This window comes from Pangasianodon hypophthalmus, chromosome 9 (genome assembly GCF_027358585.1).
Source record: "Pangasianodon hypophthalmus isolate fPanHyp1 chromosome 9, fPanHyp1.pri, whole genome shotgun sequence".
NCBI classification, from domain to species: domain Eukaryota; kingdom Metazoa; phylum Chordata; class Actinopteri; order Siluriformes; family Pangasiidae; genus Pangasianodon; species Pangasianodon hypophthalmus.
The window spans coordinates 19,779,783-19,798,661 of record NC_069718.1 but is presented as its reverse complement, the minus strand read 5'-3'; the positions used below and the strand labels follow the sequence as shown (position 1 = coordinate 19,798,661).

The 18,879-nt window shown below is 40.4% G+C and overlaps 2 protein-coding genes across 3 annotated transcripts in view; one reads left to right on the top strand and one right to left on the bottom strand.

Annotated features, from left to right (window-relative positions):
• mafb (v-maf avian musculoaponeurotic fibrosarcoma oncogene homolog b (paralog b)) overlaps positions 1–706 on the top strand; it is a 62,899-nt gene extending 62,193 nt beyond the window's left edge. Inside the window, exon 4 of one of the 2 annotated variants that reach the window (XR_008302361.1) lies at positions 567–691. The gene's annotated coding sequence lies outside the window, so the exon portion shown is untranslated. Of the gene's footprint in view, positions 1–566 lie in introns of both variants that reach the window. The other variant, XM_026919187.3, reaches the window with a different exon arrangement.
• wwox (WW domain containing oxidoreductase) overlaps positions 486–18,879 on the bottom strand; it is a 155,421-nt gene continuing 137,027 nt past the window's right edge. The window contains exon 9 of the mRNA XM_026919183.3: positions 486–1,846. Coding sequence (XP_026774984.2) covers positions 1,655–1,846 — 192 coding nt within the window. The 3' untranslated portion in view covers positions 486–1,654. The remainder of the gene's footprint in view (positions 1,847–18,879) is intronic.

The window sequence follows — 18,879 nt, the reverse complement described above, 5'->3', positions numbered from 1 at the left end:
TGGTTGATGATCTGGACTAAGTTTAATTAACTGTGCTTCCAATTATCAGAGTTATTAGGAAGTGACCTCTAATATAATCAGTGATTATGTATGGTAATATAGACACCTGTTACGAGTGCTAGAGCTCAGATTCAGGATAAGGCACAACTAATAAATACTGTCTGTAGTGGTTTGGTTAATTGGCAAACTTGTTATACATAGATGACCACTTTTCAGTATGAATACAGATGGAGCTGTTGACACTTTACAGCTAATACAGTTTAAATGTATCAAAAATGTAGATAGTTCCTGTTTGAACTCAACATGCATAGAGCCATGCATGCACTGGGTTAGTGTACTGTGAGCAGTCCTATAGTAATGATCCCAGTTGTGTAAGATTTGTGTAAGATTGCTGAAAAAGCTGCTTTTTTTTTTTTTAACTCTATCACACATCTAGTTCAAATTCTTTGAGAGTTTGGGTTGATAAATTGTCAACAAAACATGTGTCTGAATCAATCTGCAATTAATCTTTATTTGTTTCTTTCTCTCCTCTTCTCTCCCCCCTTCCCCCCATCTTCTCTTCACAGGTCCCACAACACTGGAATGCTTCTAGCTCAGACTGACCCATGGCACCAAGACTGCCCCAAAGCACAACAGTCAACCTGCAAAGAAAGGAAAAGAAGAGGGAGAAAAGGAGAAAAGCAGAGAGGGAAAAAATATCCGGTGCCATTCTTCAGTCTTTGCCACCTTCTCTTCTTCTGCTGATTTTTCTTTCTTCTAAAGTTGGTTGTCAGCAAATGAAGACCACCTTTTACAGGGAAATTGCTTTCAAAACATTCACAAAACTAAAAGGACAAGAAGAAGGAGTTCAAGAGGAAAGTTCCACCTGAAATTTCTTAAGACTGCAAGACTCTTCCCTTCAGCCAGCACTGGCCCTCCTGTTGTCCTCAAAGATGCTGCTTCATTGTAATTAGCATTAACTTAGAATTTTGTAAAAGTTCACTGTAGACTGGATCTGGAGTCTTTGGGCAGATGGGGTCACAAATTAGAATAATATTCAGAAACATATGCGAATTAGAACAGCACTCGATGTATATTATGTACAGCATATCTATACAGCCCAGTTCTTTTCAGTGGCTGTATATGTAAATAGACGGCATACATATGCTTCCTCTTCATCGTCTCTGCACCTTTAGTACAGCATTTACTCATTCACGGTGATTTGTACAGATGGATGGGCAATAATGACAATTTTAAGTCCTGATATTTTAGATGAATTTTTGTGTTGAATGTGCTAAGAGAATCCACTTTAATACATTTTATTTTTCACCTACCCTAGCTAGAAAACTTGGTGTTAGTTGTCGATTAGAGAACAGTGTACAGTGTTCTAGAGGTAGCGCTAATCACCTTGCAGAAGAAAGATGAGAAACCCATGTGGCCTGGGACTTACAAAAGAGAAACAATACAAATCACACTCTCTGCTTCCATCCATCAGTCCAGTAGACTGAATTCTTGCTCTATGGCACTGCCTGCCTACTATATGTTTCCTTTCCTTTTTTGCTCTTTATTATCTCAGCCCTCCTCATGCATGGTGATGAAGCAATCAGTTGTGGTGGTGGTTGAGCAGGTAAGCCATGCTGGGCTGAGGGATTATAGTGTGGTGGAGGTTGTGGGGTCACAGTGCCTGAGGGCCTCCGGATCGCTCCTGCACCAGCCTCTCACTGAGCTCCCACAGGCTGAGGGCACTGGACGGGTCTTGGGCCTGCGCTGACGGCACACAGCGGAAACAGTTGTTGAAGTACATCCCACCCAGGCCTTCCAGCTCTGGAGCCACTGCACAGTACACCGTCGTGGCTGCACCCTGTTGCTGCACACACACACAAAAAAAAAAATAAAAAAACCCAAAAAAAAAAAACACACACACACACACACACACACACACACAAACAAAAATCATGATGTCAAAACATAAAAACAGCATGAGCAAGGAAATTTTCAAGGGGTGATATAAAAGAGACATTGGTATGATCATCTACAACCCCTACAGAAGATTCTAGAGTGATTAATGGCAAAGACGAAGATTTGAGGCCTGTCAAAAAGATCCTGAAAGTTCACGTAGACAGGTGGCTAGCCACAGCCTCAGTGACCAGACTGACAACGCGAGGATGAAGGCTGTGAGAGTGTACATACAGACTTTCTAACTTCACTGTACACAGGATAAATGGCGTAAAGACACTGCATGCTGTCATGTAAATGACTGACAATTCCTAGTCCTGAAACTGAGCCAATACAAGTTTCTTTAAGACAGAGTGGATATAAATGATGGTGGAATGCAATTGTCATGTACTGACAAAACACTGCACGCTGCGTCTTTTCTTATGTATTTCAGGGAGGAAATGCTGGAATTAAGGAAAATTTGGCTGGCTTTATATCTCTTTGCAGAAGAAACATGAAACATAGTATATATATATATATATATGTATATGTATGTACTATACATAGGAGGCTTTGCTCATGGGTTATTGCCTTGTACAGAGAACACAAGCAGGCTGCAAAAAACTGTCCATTCATCTGATGTCAAAAGGATTTTGCCACAATCAAATGAAATCTGCTTCTCACTGCTGGAGGAGACACCTGTAAACACACACATGCACATTCAGACTCAACAACAGCTAGAGTAACAGAGTGAAGATCGCTCTGAAGAGGGAACAAATCAGTTACATGGGATGGCACTTAGTTGTCAGAAATGTTCCCAGAGTTCTTTTGCTAGGAGTAGTTTCAAGGCCATGTTACCAAGGTAAAATAATATCTGTGCGCCTCTCGCCTTTTTTATTACTGCTGCTTGCTTTCAGTCAGTCAGTTCGATTAGCATGATGAAACTTGTGTTAGGATTGCTCCATTGTAACATTATACCAAAAAAAAACAACCAACTGTCCGGTAGTCCGTCTCTGCCAGAGGCACAGCTTTTCTTCCACATGACTTAGTACCATAGGTTTAGACTTTTTTGGAGGTGACAGAAAGATGGAGAGAGGAGAAGGAAAACATGTCAGATAGAATTAGAGCACAGTCGTGTTTCATGCCCCTCCTTGTGGAAGAAAGCTGTCGCTGTTGCTTCACATGAAACTCTGCAGAAGACTTGAAATGGGCCTGTTCTTTATCTTCCAATAGCACCGGTGTTGTGCGCCTCTGAAAAGCCAAGACCAATGTTTAGGAGCAAATGGCTGGCAAGCATTGAGAGAAACTCGTATTCCTGGCTCCCGGCGCGCACACACACACACACACACACACACACACACACACACACACACACACACACACACACAGAGCACAAAGACTCAGCCTTGTTTAAGCAGACGAATTCACAGCTGTAGCCCAAGCTGGTGAAGTCTGTAACAGCATGCTGGTTAGGCGTGCACACACACACACACACACACACACACACACACACACACACACACACACACACAAACATTATGGGAATAAAGCCAAGGCTGTAGCCAGAAATTCTGTGAGGAATTTTATTTCCCTCCTCTTGAGCTAAATGCCTGTGTGTGTGTGTGTGTTTGTGTGTGTGTGTGTGTGTGTGTGTGTGTGTGTGTGTGTGTGCGCGTGTGTATGCCTGAATGCCTTTTGAAGTACGCAGATGTCGCACATTCCTTTGGTTAGCGAGTCAATAAACATGACATCAAAAGGATGCATCTTTCTGAGTCTTACCTGCTTTTGGAATGATAAGTTAATACACATTTGAAGGCGGAAATATAAAAGGATATAAAATGTCACTCAATCTTTGCTAGCCCATGCATCCATACTGTTCAATATGCAGACTCGGACCAGACAGTATTTACTCATCTGGTAATTACATTTCTAGGGTGATATGGTGAAAGCTCTACAACTCTTTCAACTTAAGTTTTAAACAGAAAAAAGGAAAGGAAGAAAATGCTGGAGACCTGAAAGTTAGCAAAGTTGGCATCATTTGCCACAATTCACTTAAACTGAAACAAAAACTTGAATTATATTGTGAATGTTCTGACCTTGAAACAAAGAAGCAGACAAAAAGACAGAGCAGGCAAATGCAGCTAAAACCAGAACAGGGTTGGGGGTATGAAACATCTGACACCCTTGTCATCTTGCCTAGCTGTCTTTATTACACCTGTATGTGTAGCCAGCACCACCTTCATACTCCATACGGCCAAATATTTACATGTCATGTAGACAAGGCCACTTCATCAATCTCTTTACTGCATGTGCAACCACCCTAGAAATCTTGTTTTTGGATTAAGCAAAGAGGGTGCAGGTAATAAGAGACCATCATCCTGTTCCACAAGGCCATTTGTCAGCCTGTAGTGTGCAGGCACCGAGAGGTTAGAGGAAGTTAATAAATTACCTTTCTCACTCTCACCCTCTCCTCCTTACCCTCTCCTCCTTACCCCTCCTATCTCCTCTTTGTTAAGGGGACTGGCAGCAGTATCCTGTATCCAGCCTGAAAAAAAAAGTAAGCCTCACTACTAACAAACTCCTAACTAACTCATGCTGATGAGTAAAATTACACAGAAACATCACAATCTCTCTGACATTTGGAGGCTTATTATACATAAAGATGGAACTGTTTAAGGTCTACAGAACAGTCCCTGGACCTGACTGAGCTCTTCCTGTGCCCTTGTTTTCACCTCTGCATGACTGCAACAGCACAAACACTCTCTAGACTAGTGCACATACGCTATTACAGTAGAGTGTACGGGAGTGCTAATGTGTTCTGCATTGAAGCGAGGTAAAGACTAGCATGACTGAGATTATCCACAGCTAATGGGGTTTCAGTGCTAGATACTGTGCTGTCCCCTATCCAAACAAGGGACCGGAATGAAAAGGAAGCTGTGCTAAAGCGCTTTAACCCTTCCTTAAAGCTGAACTTAACCAAGAAAAATTGAAAAGCTGGACAGTTAAGTCCCAACAAATCTAGATTCACACTGCAGTTCTGGTGTAGCACTACAAAACAGCTTACATGACTTTATTGCGGCAATCGCTGGCTGAATTACAGCTCTGTGCACTTGTCTACAGGCGACGATGCTTTTATGGAGCGCTGTACCTTGTTTACATTTGCACTGTATTCCTCTCGGAAGTCTCTCTACTAAATTAAATCTACCATTGATCCACAGAGAGCCAGCATCCAAACAGTGCTCCCTCTCACTTTTAGCATCGGAAGCGCAGAAGGTCTGTGAGAAACCCTGTGTGTGAGCGAGAAGGTGAAATGACACTGTCAGGCAGAATGAGAGGGATGCAATCTTACTGCTGTTATGCTCAACCCCTCACCACTTGACCTTGGTGACCCGTTTGGGGCGATAAGCTTTATGAGATATCACATTAACATGCGAAAGCACCCACCGCTGCCATTTATCACATGCTGCCCTGTTTAGCAAAGAGCAGGAGAGAGAGAGAGAGAGAAGGAAAAGACATAGAGAAGGGGATAGGGAGGAGTAAACAAGTGCTCGGTGTATATTTGTGTAAAAGTGTACATGTTTTTGATGTCATGTTTATCTGTGCATGCCCATGACAGGCATTTAATATCATAAATAGTGTTTATTTTATTTGGTTTTATTATGGTAAGACACAACATACACTTTTGTCATTTTGCAGCAATACTGATAACGAACCAAAGCAATTGAAACTAAGATCAGTTATAAACAAGGTTATAACTAAAATCTAAGACAGAAACATATAAATTTAACGAGAGAGACCTTGGTTTGAAATTCCCATTTAAGCTTTAAGCTCTTGCAATAAAGCTGTCTGCAGTCGTTGCTGAGGAATCCATTCAAGTCTTCCAGTACTGGTATTTTTTTTTTATCTCATGCAAAATATCCAAATGAGCAGCTTTAATTTTGCAATAAATGTGAGGATTAAGCGTGTATTTCTTTTATTATGTTTAGAATTAGTTCTAAGTACTCTGGCACTGTAAATGTTTTTCTTTCTATTCTTTAAGTACTTAGATTGAACTGGCAAGTCACTGAATGCACATACTGAACTGCACACATGGCTGTATGTACTGTACTATAATGTAAGTTAATAATCATCTCCATCAGTCCTGGGAGTCTTGTGCTGGGTGACGGTTTGTAGTTGAGACACATGTAGATCCCTTTTGAAAACCCATGTCCTCCCATTAGGCCTCTAGTGCTATGTGCCACAGACCCTTTACAGCATTTTCCTATATTTGTACTCCAACATTTCGTAACCAGTGTAGAATGAGTATCTACTGTATGTAGCAGAGCTGCTAATATGAGTAATGACCATAACAGGTCACCTTTTGTTTGGTTTTGTTTTCTCATGTGACATGAAACCCCTAGTCATCTTCCAAAAATGTAAAGATGTCCGCCATCTCTGTAAATAAGTGTAGATACCGAACAGCTATGCATGCTGATATTCTAGCAATTATTTCAGGTACTTTTATAATCAAAGTCTCATGTGGCATGTGCTAAAAACAAAGAATAAAAAAAATAGAAACAATTATTAGCTCATAAAAATTGTGGAAAATTGTGACATTTTTAAGTACTGTAAGTGGTTGTTTCCTTTGCCTGTCATCCCCATTGTGTTTTGTTTCTTGTAAACTTGTCTTTACATTTGTAAAGGTAGGGTTGAGGCAAACAGTCAGGAGAAAAAAGAGAAGCAGTGAAGGACCACATCTGAACTTTGAACTTGGTGCCACGCAACAACAAAATAAATGTAGATAGAAAAAGAGGCTTAAAATAAGCTAATTCTATTAATATGGCAATATTTGTTGTGTTTCATAAGTTTATGAAAAACGTCTTTAATGTGCATTAATAACAACAGAGGCAGATATGTTCCTTTATTGCCCAAGTTTATTCTCTAAGTGCCAGAGCCATAATAATAAACAGGGAGCTGTAATTATGTTTCCTTTATTTTATAAGGAGCACTTAATATTTTGAATAAGGTTATTTAAAAATTGATAGTAAACTTTTAAAGATTACTTTCAATACACCGCACCATGCAGTCATGTGATAGTCGGCTTCATACAAACCCAAAAGTGTTATGATTTGCCTCAGCCCTGTGCGTTGAAATGTACATTCTTATTCAAATGAAATATTCTATGAAGGGGAAGATGTATCCTATGAACGGAGAAGGTTTTTTAGGAATGTTTATTTTTCATTCATGATGATCATGATAGTTGGAGGTGTCTGATTTTTAATCTGTGCTAAAGATATTTTAAATTTAATAAATAATCATTGTAACAAGATCTTCTCTTCTCGTTGCTTGTTTTTCTGTAACAATGTTTTTAACCCATTTTATACACTATAGTCCAGTAAGACCCTGACACACACGTTCTGTGGCCACAGTGCGATTCCACAGACTTCTAGATCTTCTCTTCACACAGCACTAATGCATTTTTAACAGCGTTACCAAGCTGAGTAAATGATGCCCACAATAGTGCCAACTGCTTGGCAGTGCTTCACCTCCGGCCAGGCATACCTCCCCCTAGAGTCACCTCCTTTATCTGCTGTGTCATCACTTCCCCCCGGATCCAAAGCACTGTGTAAACCTGACACAATAGACCTCCGGTACCCAGTAAGCTTCCTGACATCACCAGAGTCAATCACAGGGGCCTTTAAATAGGGTTCAACAACAATAACATTTTGAGTCACTTTTCCGAACATGCATTACGCCTAGTCATAGACTTCGTGTGACTTCACAGCCGGGTGTGTGAGCAAAAAACCATGTATAATCGCTGAGACACCTCTAACAATGTTACAGATTTCCAGCCTTGTGCTAACATCTAAGTAACAATAGTCAGTGTTATAGCGTACAGTGGAATGTGATGCAGGCTTTTGAATCCTGACGACATAAAAGAGTTCGACAGCACATTCAGTGATTTAGGTAAAAACTTTCACTTACTCCTAACTCCATTACCATACAGCACAAAAGAGCCAGGACTGTAGACCATTTACGCAGTTCCTCCCTTCTCTTTATTGTTTACCTTTGCAGTCAGTGTGGCTGCTCTCTCTGAACTGACAGCCCATCTGAGCGTGCTCCGGTCAGCTGTGAGGAGGATTCTGGGTTGAGGGTAAACACCCCTGCCACTTTTTCTCTCTGTTTAATCAACCATCATTGAAAGGATTTACACACAGTCATACACATACACACACACACACAGACACATACACACACATACACACACAGCTCAGACCACTAAATAGACAAGTACTGGTCCTGTTTGGGGCAGTGAGTTAGAGCAACTAAAGCAGTTGCTCTTCACAGGACATGATCATAACTGCATTAATATACTCAGGGTGGTTGAGCAAACACGCAGCTGAGTCTGCCATTACTGGTCTAACTATCCCCTGATAGCGTTGACCAGGAGGAACTGCCCTATTGCTAAGCACACAACTACCCAGGGATTTCTGAGAATTAAAGTGGCACATGAACAATCCCTCATCTTTCATTCCAATCCAAGTCCAACTACATACACCGTATGGCCAAACGTATGCAGATGCCTGATCATACGTGAGCCTTCCCCAAACTTTTGCTACAAAGTTGGAGGCACATGATTGTCTATAATGTATTTATATGCTGTAACATTATGACTTCCCTTTACATGAACTAAGAGGTCCAAACCTGTTCCAGCATGACAATGCCCCTGTGCACAATGCGTGCTCCATAAAGACATGGTTTGCCAAATTTGGAGTAGAAGAACTGGAGTGTCCTGCACAGAGCCCTGACCCTAACCCCACTGAACACCTTTGGGATGAACAGAAATGCTGACTGTACATCAGGCCTCCTCATCCGATGTCAGTGCCTGACCTCACTAATGCTCTTCTGGCTGAATGAACACAAATCCCCACAGCCACGCTCCAAAATCTAGTGGAAAGCCTTCCCAGAAGAGTGGAGGTTATTATAACAGCAAAGTGGGACCAACTCCATGTTAATGTCTTTGGAATGGGATGCTCAACAAGCACAAATGGGTGTCATGGTCAGGTGTCCACATACTGTACTTTTGGTTAAAGTAAAATGTACTCTACAGTGCAAGATTTAGGCCACATATGGATGCTGTGCAAACTGAGAAATGGAAGTGTTGCTTCAGCTCCGTCCTCTGTCCATTTTTTCTATGCAGCAGATAATCGGAAGAGGGGATGATCAATGTTTGAAAAGTCGTAGCACTAAACGAAGCTTCATGATTACACTCTTGTATTCTTTAGTCAGAGCCATAGGGTAGCAGGACCTTGCCCCACTACATGCATTAAATCCTATTAAAATCACCTTCATTATGGCGTAGGCCTGTGTGTAATGGAAAAGGAAAAGGCTCTCCTTCTCCCCTGAGTCTAATACTACCGATGCTGGAGTGTGTGCACATGGCCCATTCCCACAAACCCATTCTCACTTACTCAAGGCTGAGTAATAATGTTCATGTTCGAAAGGTGGACTGCACAAAACACACTGCACAGAACCTCACCAGCCTAAAGCTCTAGCTAGGCTGGTGGAGAATTGATGTTAAAACAAACACACAAACTACTACTACTACTACTACTACTATTACTAATACTCTAATCAATCAATCAATAAATAAATAAATAATTCTGTATCTGTATTTTTATTTGTAATGGTCCTGATATATCTCAGGAAAAGTTAGTTAATTCACAACTGCAACAGTGCGAGGCCAACGCATCACAACAATCAGGACAAAGAGAGCACAATAGGGAACAGAGAAAGGAAAGAAATAAGAAATAAATACATAGAGAGAAACCCTGCCTGCAGAGGTTAATTACTGTTGTTTTTTTCCAATGAGAAGAGGGTGGGAAGGGAAGAGAGGTGTTGCTGGACACCAACACTCTGTCCTAAAATTAACAGAGAGACAAACATGGGTAGCAGCCTGAATAGAAAAAGGACACAACCTGACCGCCACGATGGATGCGGGAATAAACAATGTTCAAGTGACAATCATTTATCAGTCAAAAGCCCCATCCCCATACACACAAACACTTTCTCTGTGATAAGATCAAGTGTGTGTCAGTTGCCAAGTGGCTCCTGTCACACTTCAGGTTGGGATGAAAATAGAGGAGGTGGGGGTATGATTGTGTGAAGAATCAATGGGGAGGGGTTAATGTATGTGTGTGTGGGTATGTGTGAAAGAGAGGGGGGTGCTAGGACATGAAGCACCCATGGGGAAAACGACCCAACTAAGAAGGACTTGTGCAGTCACTGTGAAACTATCTCATTTTTATCTTCCGAAAGGACTTCCGAGGTGATCCGAAGAACGTAATTATTTTCACCTAATAAAAGCAACATATGCTAAGACAATAAAAGCCCTTATTGGACATCTATTCATTAAAAGGTGGTTGTAAAAAGAGGAGAATTCGTGCATGGGGATGAGATTTAAAAAGGCTTTTCTGAACGTGAAAATCGGCTTAGAGCTCTTTTTAACGCAGCTCTAGCACCCCATGTTCTAATATAAAAGAGCTTGAATAAAACATGAGAGGGGTGTGGGTTTATTGGGCGTACGCTCTTCCGTGCTCAAAGATCTTTGAAGGAGGAAAAAATTTGCAGCTATTTAACCTTATTCATTTCTGCTCACAGTAATGAGAGTGGCCTACTAGAATAAAGGGGTCTCGGAGAAAAGGAGTCTGCTCTGGTGTTCACTGCGTGGTTTTGGCCTCAATAAAAGCCAATCCTTAGAATATTGTAACCCTTTGAGAAAGAATGATGCAAGGGCCTTACAGCACCGAGAAGCGGATTTAACGTTGTGTGACCTTGAAGGAAGAGCCAGGTGAGATGAGCATAGTACTATTAAATAGTATATAGACACCCACACACATATACCCACACACATATACCCACACACACACACACACACACACACACCCACACACCTGTACAGACATTTCCAAGTGCTGGAGTGGCTTTGGTTTTGACCAGATAATCAGATGCTCTGATGGCTTTATAATGGGGTTATGGCGAGTTAATACAGTAGCTCAGAGTGCTATTCTAGCTAAAGTCAACCATTCCCAAACCTGCGCTGCTGGGTTAATCAGCCTATCCCTGTACACACTGCTGGAATAATAAGGCCAAAGACAGGTGTACTCCTCTACAGTACCTGCCACTCTAATTGGTCTCAAAAGGCTCCTATACTGGGAGACCTCAATCGCTGTCTTGAAAAATTCCTTCAGTCACACACACTCCAAAATCTCTCATTAGTGGGGCTCACGGGGTGTCTCCTATAATAAAGCCATTATCACTCTAATGACTCCAAACCGAGAGCAAAAAGTCTGTCAAAGAGTGCAGATGCACACACACACCCAGGCGTGCACGCACACACACACACACACACACACACGCGCCAACTGCATGAATCACTTGGCTGCTCTAGGAAATGAAGTTTTGTGAAACTGAACAGCAGACTACAAAAAAGTTTAATTGACATCTTGTTGAAAGAATGATCACTTTTTTGTCTATTATGTAACAACAGTACTAAAATAAGAACAATATCACACTCGCAATTGTGTTGTTGTACTGAATATCGGCACAGCTGTGATTACCCATGGCCTCGTGGCTACGGCCCAATCACAGCTGTGCTGATGTTCAGTATAACTGAACTCTGGCTCAGATATTCCTTAAATGCATTACATTTTCAGATATTGAATGAGCACAAGCTCATAATACAGAATGAACATGGGCCATGAGAGTGTGTGCAACTGCTGTAAGAGAACAATCAATTAAAAAATTCACTCCCACTTTCAGTACCTGCTTTAACCTGGTCAGGGTTGCGATGGAGCTGGAGACTATCCCAGGAATACACCCAGGAAGGGCTGCCAGTCCATCACAGGGCACTACATACACACACATTCACACACATTCACATTGAGGGGTAATTTATCTACAGCAAATCCACTTGGCATGTTTCTGGCAAATGGGAAGAAACCAGAGAACCCGGAGGAAACCCATGTGGACACAGGGAGAACATGCAAAACTCTGCACGGTCACGTGGGCTCAGGATTGTAACTGCAGTGATAAAATAATGTATGCATCAATGCTTTAATGTCTCAGTGAAATATTCTATAAGACTAACAATACAAATTGCGTTATTTGATTATTTAGCACACTAGTATGAGTACCAGTGCATTTTTAAATCAAAACACTAAGCAGTAAAACTTCGCAGGTTCTTGATTAGTGTTCAATTCCTTCTGGCTTTGTGCTCACTTGCTTTCTCTCTCCACCGCAACTTGCACCCCCCCCACAAGCCTCTGTAAAGCTGGAGGTCGTTGGCAGGACTCAATCTTAAATAAAAAAGTATCACTGCACCATTAAGCGCAAATAGTAATGATATTAATTTGCCAAGACTGTGTCATTTTCACAGGAGAGCAACTAGCAGAAAACATTATGAAAATGTCTGAGAGGACTGGTAATTGAGTTGATTAGTGTGACCTTGCTAGGGAAGGTAATAATGGAACGAGTGAACGAAGCGTGGGGGCTGAGTTATGACCCCTTGCACATTTGCTCCCTCTCTCTGGGGTTTGCTATTTGTTGCAGGGTGAGCGGTAGCAGTGCGCACCCTGCTCTGACAGAGTGATCCTGCGTGACTAGCCGAGCTTGTCATGCTGCTTAGCGCTTTTATCCCTGAGAGTAATGAGGGGGCTAGCAGCGAGTCCGGGCAGTCCGTAAAGAGCAGAGACCAGCCTGTCGTGGGATTAACCAATTCTAGAGGAAATAGCTTTGCATTTAGAGTAGACAGCATACACTGGCTAGAGTGGGTGAAAGGGAACCAAGGGCAAAAAGCCCAGAGGCTAAATTTGATATAGAATTTACTCTCAACCTTTTGTTTATTATTCATATTAAAACACAGTCACACACCACACTGAGAGACAAAGAGTGAATTAAATGTATATTACTGGCCCCACACACAAATACACAAATGTCTCTCTTTCTACCTCTACACATGCACACACACACACACACACACACACACACACACACACACACACACACACTATGTTGGTTGTTATTTTGTGAGCTTCCTGGTGTAACAGCTCAGTGTGAGGTTTGGTAAAGATTGGTCCTCTCCTCTAATACAGGTTTTATTGGACAATGAAATAAATGTGGTGATGTCCAGCCTTCTCAACCTCCATCTCGTAAATAAGAACCTGCTGAGAACTCAAACATTACCACTGAGACCTGAGGTGTGTACATCAGTACATGATGTGCATGCATGTAGTTATGTTTTCCTTTTTTTTTTTCTTTTTTTTCCATTTGTTTGTTTTTTGTACTTTTGTTTAGGGTCAGGATAGTGCTGTTGTTTTCGTTTTATTACAGCTCAAGCACAGAAGTAAAGCAATGGAATAAACGGATGAACCAACCAAATGGACATGCACCGAGATCAGTCAACATGCTGAACGACTGAAGATTGGCGAGCACCTAATCAGAATTAGACTGAAAGAGAAAGGGGGGAGGGCAAGGAACATAAACTACAATGGCCACATGGATCAACGCCTGAGCTCAATGAGCCATGAGCTCGTTCACCCCTCAGATAGAGAGACAGAGGGAAGATCCGCACACTTGCCTGGCTTCAATTACAGACTGCAGTTTACTGGTCATTTGAGCATCACGGGAATGAATCCCATGCAGAGCCAATCAGAGCTCAATATTCAACACAACAACGTCTCAGTTTTCGGTTCAAACTGAATTCACACAGGACAAAAGGAGAGGAAAATCAGCAAGCTTTTATTTATATATAGCACAATCTATTCTTTACACAGTCAAAGTACATATATGTGCACACACACATATACACAAATGTCTGTCTCCTTTAGAGACAGGGGCCAGACACTGCTTTGTCCTTATCTGCACTTGCTGGCCTGCTGACCCCTGAGCCGACAAGTCTGGCCTCCTCACACACTTACATGCACGCCCTCACACACTCCTGCCGTGCGGCATGCATTACTGCTGACACTCCACATTTAATTATGCTGCTGTCAGCCACTGCCCCTCTCCTCAAATTCATTTTAATAAACTTTCTCTCTCTCGTCTTTTCACCCTCTCTCTCTCTCTCTCTCTCTCTCTGTCTCAAGGTTACTGCTAAGGGAGTCACCTTCATTGCCAACCCCTAGGGTGCTCTCTCTCTCTCTCTCCTTCTCTCTCTAACTCCTTCTCCCTCACCCACACATTCACAAACAAACACAAGTGCATGCATATATACATATACATGTCACCTCACACACACAAACACACACACACACACAAACTGTTTAACTGGGCCACAAAGGACTGAAGCAAATTTCAAATCTATCCTTTTTTCAACAGAAAAGTCAAACCTCCAATCAGCGAAAAACAAACAAAATAAAAAGAAAAAAAAAACGAGTAGGTGTAACAGAAGAGTGAGAATGTTCTTTCCATCTGTCTGTGTGTCTCAGCCCCTCCCACTCAGAGAGACAGAGAGACAGAAGAAGAGACAGTGGAAGTGTGCATGTGGCATTGAAGTGAAAGTGATTGTGAATTGGGTGGATGAACTTAATTAGTTACAGCCGTGAGCACCCGCAGCCTGAAGTCACAGCTCATTAAGATCAGGTGTGTGGATTAATTAATTAAGAGAGTCATTCGTTATAAGCCGCCCTCGCTGCCCTGAACTAGCAGAACTATATAAACCACTGTGTGTTCATGAGACAGGTTTAGTCTCATAAACATGAGGTTATTTCGTTTAAATCAAAGTCTATTAAAGGCACAAAAAATCAATATTTAGAAAGGTCCATATTTCATGTGGCAACCCTTAAAAATGCATCAGTAGTCTCAGTTTTATAAGGAAAATGGAGAATCTGCCCCAGTTCTTCTGGAGACTCTGATTGTTGCACCTGCTTCTTTTTTGCAGTTAAAATCCAACTTTGATTATGAGTTTTGTCTGAAAAGTGGTGTATTATGTAATGTTGCTTTCTGTACTTACATACAAACTTTTCCTGTAGCATTTCATTTTTTGCTGAAAAATTAATGTTTGGAAATTTAAAATGTTTTTGTACTGACTCAATAATGCAGAAATCATATAAATAAACAAAATTTGTATTTTAAAAAAAATTAGGGAAAATATATATATATATATATATATATATATATATATATATATATATATATATATATATATATATATATATACAAAAAATACCAGGATGATGAAAACACAAATTCAGCGTGTGTGTCGAGTGTGTTGGAGTAGTAGCGTAGTGGAGCAAATCAAAGCAAACTATCAAAAGCAGCAGAATCTCATAACCGTGAGTGACAACACTGAGATCTACTGGTTTGTGCAGGTGTTTCTGATAAAATCTCTTTCTCCTCTTCACTAACGCTCACACTTGCGTGTTATGAGGTATTTGAACGCAGCCTTTACACTTTAAACACAAATGTTTCTGAGGATATCACATTTCAGTGTGCCTTTCAGCTTCAACATGTGGAGCCACAGGGTTGTGCAGAATTCTCTGAAAAGTTTCTGATGTTCAAAAATGTATTGAGTAATGTATTTCGTCATAATACATGAAGTAACTTATTCAGAATTCATACTAAAAAACAAATGTGCTGTATTGTCATGCTACTATTTTACTATAGACACTGTTCCCCTGTTTTATTGATCAGCTGTTTGCTTTATGTTATACTTCAGCGTGGTGAATATTGGAATTACTCGTCACATAGAATAGTTAGAAATTAATGGAAAGACACAATCTGTTCAAAACCTTTTTTTCTTACTGTATTTTGCCTTTTTTCCCTACTTGATACTGTTTTATTGTCAATTTGTATCAAAAGTATGAAAAATAAAATAATATGCTTATTCCATATATGTTATTGTAAGCACTGTAAATGCTTATTTCATATTACATTGTCTAAAGCTTTGAACTAAAAAAATATGCTTCTTAAAATCACATGTCAAGAATTTTTTAACATTGGTAGGAGTAGCTTAACCTGACACCAAAACCAATGGATCTCAAAGAGACATTAAAGAATAAATTTCTGTCAAGCCAGATCTACTTCCATCAAAATATTTAAACAATTAAATGATTAAACTATTATTTACTTTTTGAGCTGTCCAATTGGATTGTAGCCTTATATCACAATAACTAATTATTTACCTGCTTTAGGTAAAAGAATAAACACTTCTCCATAGTTATCAGTCTCTACTCTTTTAGCAAATAGCCAAATTAACTAGAACGTCAGCAGCTTTTATATCTGATGTTAGAGCGCAGTACACTGTACACTTCAATATTCCCTACACTTGACCTTTCCAACTAATACACAGAGAACACTATATAGTATTATTATATTAGAAGTGCTAAATACTATTGCTTTCTTGAAAGCAGGTGTTCAGATTTCCTCATTTCACCAGGTTATAAATGGTATGGTGGGCCTGTAAGAAAAGTGTATGGTTTGCGTAGAAAGGTTTTGCAAAGTGCCCCTGATAATTGAGATTAGTCTATTAGCACTGTGACCTTTCTATGTCTTTATAGCCTCCATTAGATAGAAAGGCCCTCACCTTAATACCGAGATTAAGCACAGGAGAGAAAATGTATTCCTTCATTAAAAACACTTTGCATTATTAATACTGAGGAATGTATTCAGAGAGCAACCTTTCCAATTGTACGCATTAACACAGTGAGATTAAAACAGGGACAGGAGCTACACAGGGAACTGGCATAGATACAGTGATCATGTTTTACACCTCATAGTAAGAAATGTGTGTGAGGAAGCGTGTTCTTATACCTCACAGTAAGAAATGTGTGTGAGGAAGCGTGTTCTTATAACTCATAGTAAGAAATGTGTGTGAGGAAGCGTGTTTTTATAACTCATAGTAAGAAATGTGTGTGAGGAAGCATGTTCTTATACCTCACAGTAAGAAATGTGTGTGAGGAAGCGTGTTCTTATAACTCACAGTAAGAAATGTTTGTGAGGAAGTGTGTTTTTATACCTCACAGTAAGAAATGTGTGTGAGGAAGCGTGTTCTTATACCTCACAGTAAGAAATGTGTGTGAAGAAGCATGTTCTTATACCTCACAGTAAGAAATGTGTGTGAGGAAGCGTGTTCTTATACCTCACAGTAAGAAATGTGTGTGAGGAAGCATGTTCTTATACCTCACAGTAAGAAATGTGTGTGAGGAAGCGTGTTCTTATAACTCACAGTAAGAAATGTTTGTGAGGAAGTGTGTTTTTATACCTCACAGTAAGAAATGTGTGTGAGGAAGCGTGTTCTTATACCTCACAGTAAGAAATGTGTGTGAAGAAGCATGTTCTTATACCTCACAGTAAGAAATGTGTGTGAGGAAGCGTGTTCTTATACCTCACAGTAAGAAATGTGTGTGAGGAAGCGTGTTTTTATAACTCATAGTAAGAAATGTGTGTGAGGAAGCATGTTCTTATACCTCACAGTAAGAAATGTGTGTGAGGAAGCGTGTTCTTATACCTCACAGTAAGAAATGTGTGTGAGGAAGCGTGTTTTTATACCTCACAGTAAGAAATGTGTGTGAGGAAGCATGTTCTTATACCTCACAGTAAGAAATGTGTGTGAGGAAGGAAGTTTTTGTCTGTGTTTGTAAAATAAAATGAAATCTTGACCCTGAAACAAGAATCTAAAGAATATTTATCAAGTGTATATTTTTTATGTTCCAGTTTCCTGGTCTCTTTGTTCGTTGTAAATGAAGAATCCAGAAGAATCCTAACTTCATCTTTTGCCATCTCAAGTGTTTCTCGAAAGTGTTTCAGTGCTGTTGCAGGTCATGCAAACTGAAGTGGACTTCCAGACTTTAGCCAGCCTTAATATGAATAGTTTGATGGGTTAGGCCCAGGCCCTCCAGCAGGCCCTCGTCATCCAGACAGGATCCAGACAGCCAGTCCCAGTGGAACTCTCTACGCTTTCATCAGCTCATATCAAAGCACATCATCTGCCCTTTCACGGCAGCATTAATAACAATCACTGCTGGCCTAATGATCAGGTAGTTTGTACTCTTTAAAACGACAAATGGAGTATAAGAGCACTGTCAGTCTAACAGAAACAAATCAGATCCGACCCTGAAATTCAATGGGCCCTCATCTGACATGACTCGTGTGTAGAGGCATGAAGTGTGAAGAGTTTGTTCAGGAGTTTCATCAGCTTCTTTAGAGGTTATTAGTAATGGATTGGGATGGAAAAAGTTCCTGAGCTCTGATCAGTATAATGAAGTATGAGAGCTCTAAGAACAGACTAAAGGAGAAAGCCAAGGTGAGGTTTGTTGGTTAATATGTGGAAGAATAAGGAACATTGAACTGATTTGCTGCTAGGGGTGAGTAATATGGGAAAAATAATGTATCACAATACATGCATGATATTATTATGATGCACAATGTTCAGTTTTGTTGAGATTTTGCTAATAAACTTCCAGCAGTAAACAGTACAGTCTGGTGCTTCGCACTAGTAATTTGCATGCCTCAAATACTCTTAAAATATTTTTCAAACAAGGAGGAAGCTATTGAAGAAAAACTATTTAAGACATTTCACCTCACTGTGACCTTGGCCATGATCAATTAAAAAATTGAATCAGTTCATCTGCTGGTTACAATGAAATCCTATGTAAAATTCCATATAAAACATTCAATCTCAGACAGAAGGATGGAGAATCCGACGGTTAGGTGGTAGAGGCATAAAAATAACCGTTAAAAATAGATTTTAATGTCCTGGCAGATTATGTCAACATCTTATCCATTGCCAAATGACGAAGCTCCTGTTAGTGTTTCTGAGTAAAATGCAGAGGTAGGCAATATGACTGTGATACGTTATAATATGTCTTCTGAGCGTACCATGGATATCATCACTGACTACATCAACAGTTACTCATAGTAACAAGGCGCTAATAGGACATTAAAATCTATTGTTTATCCAGTGGGTTAATGTTTTTTTGGTAAATA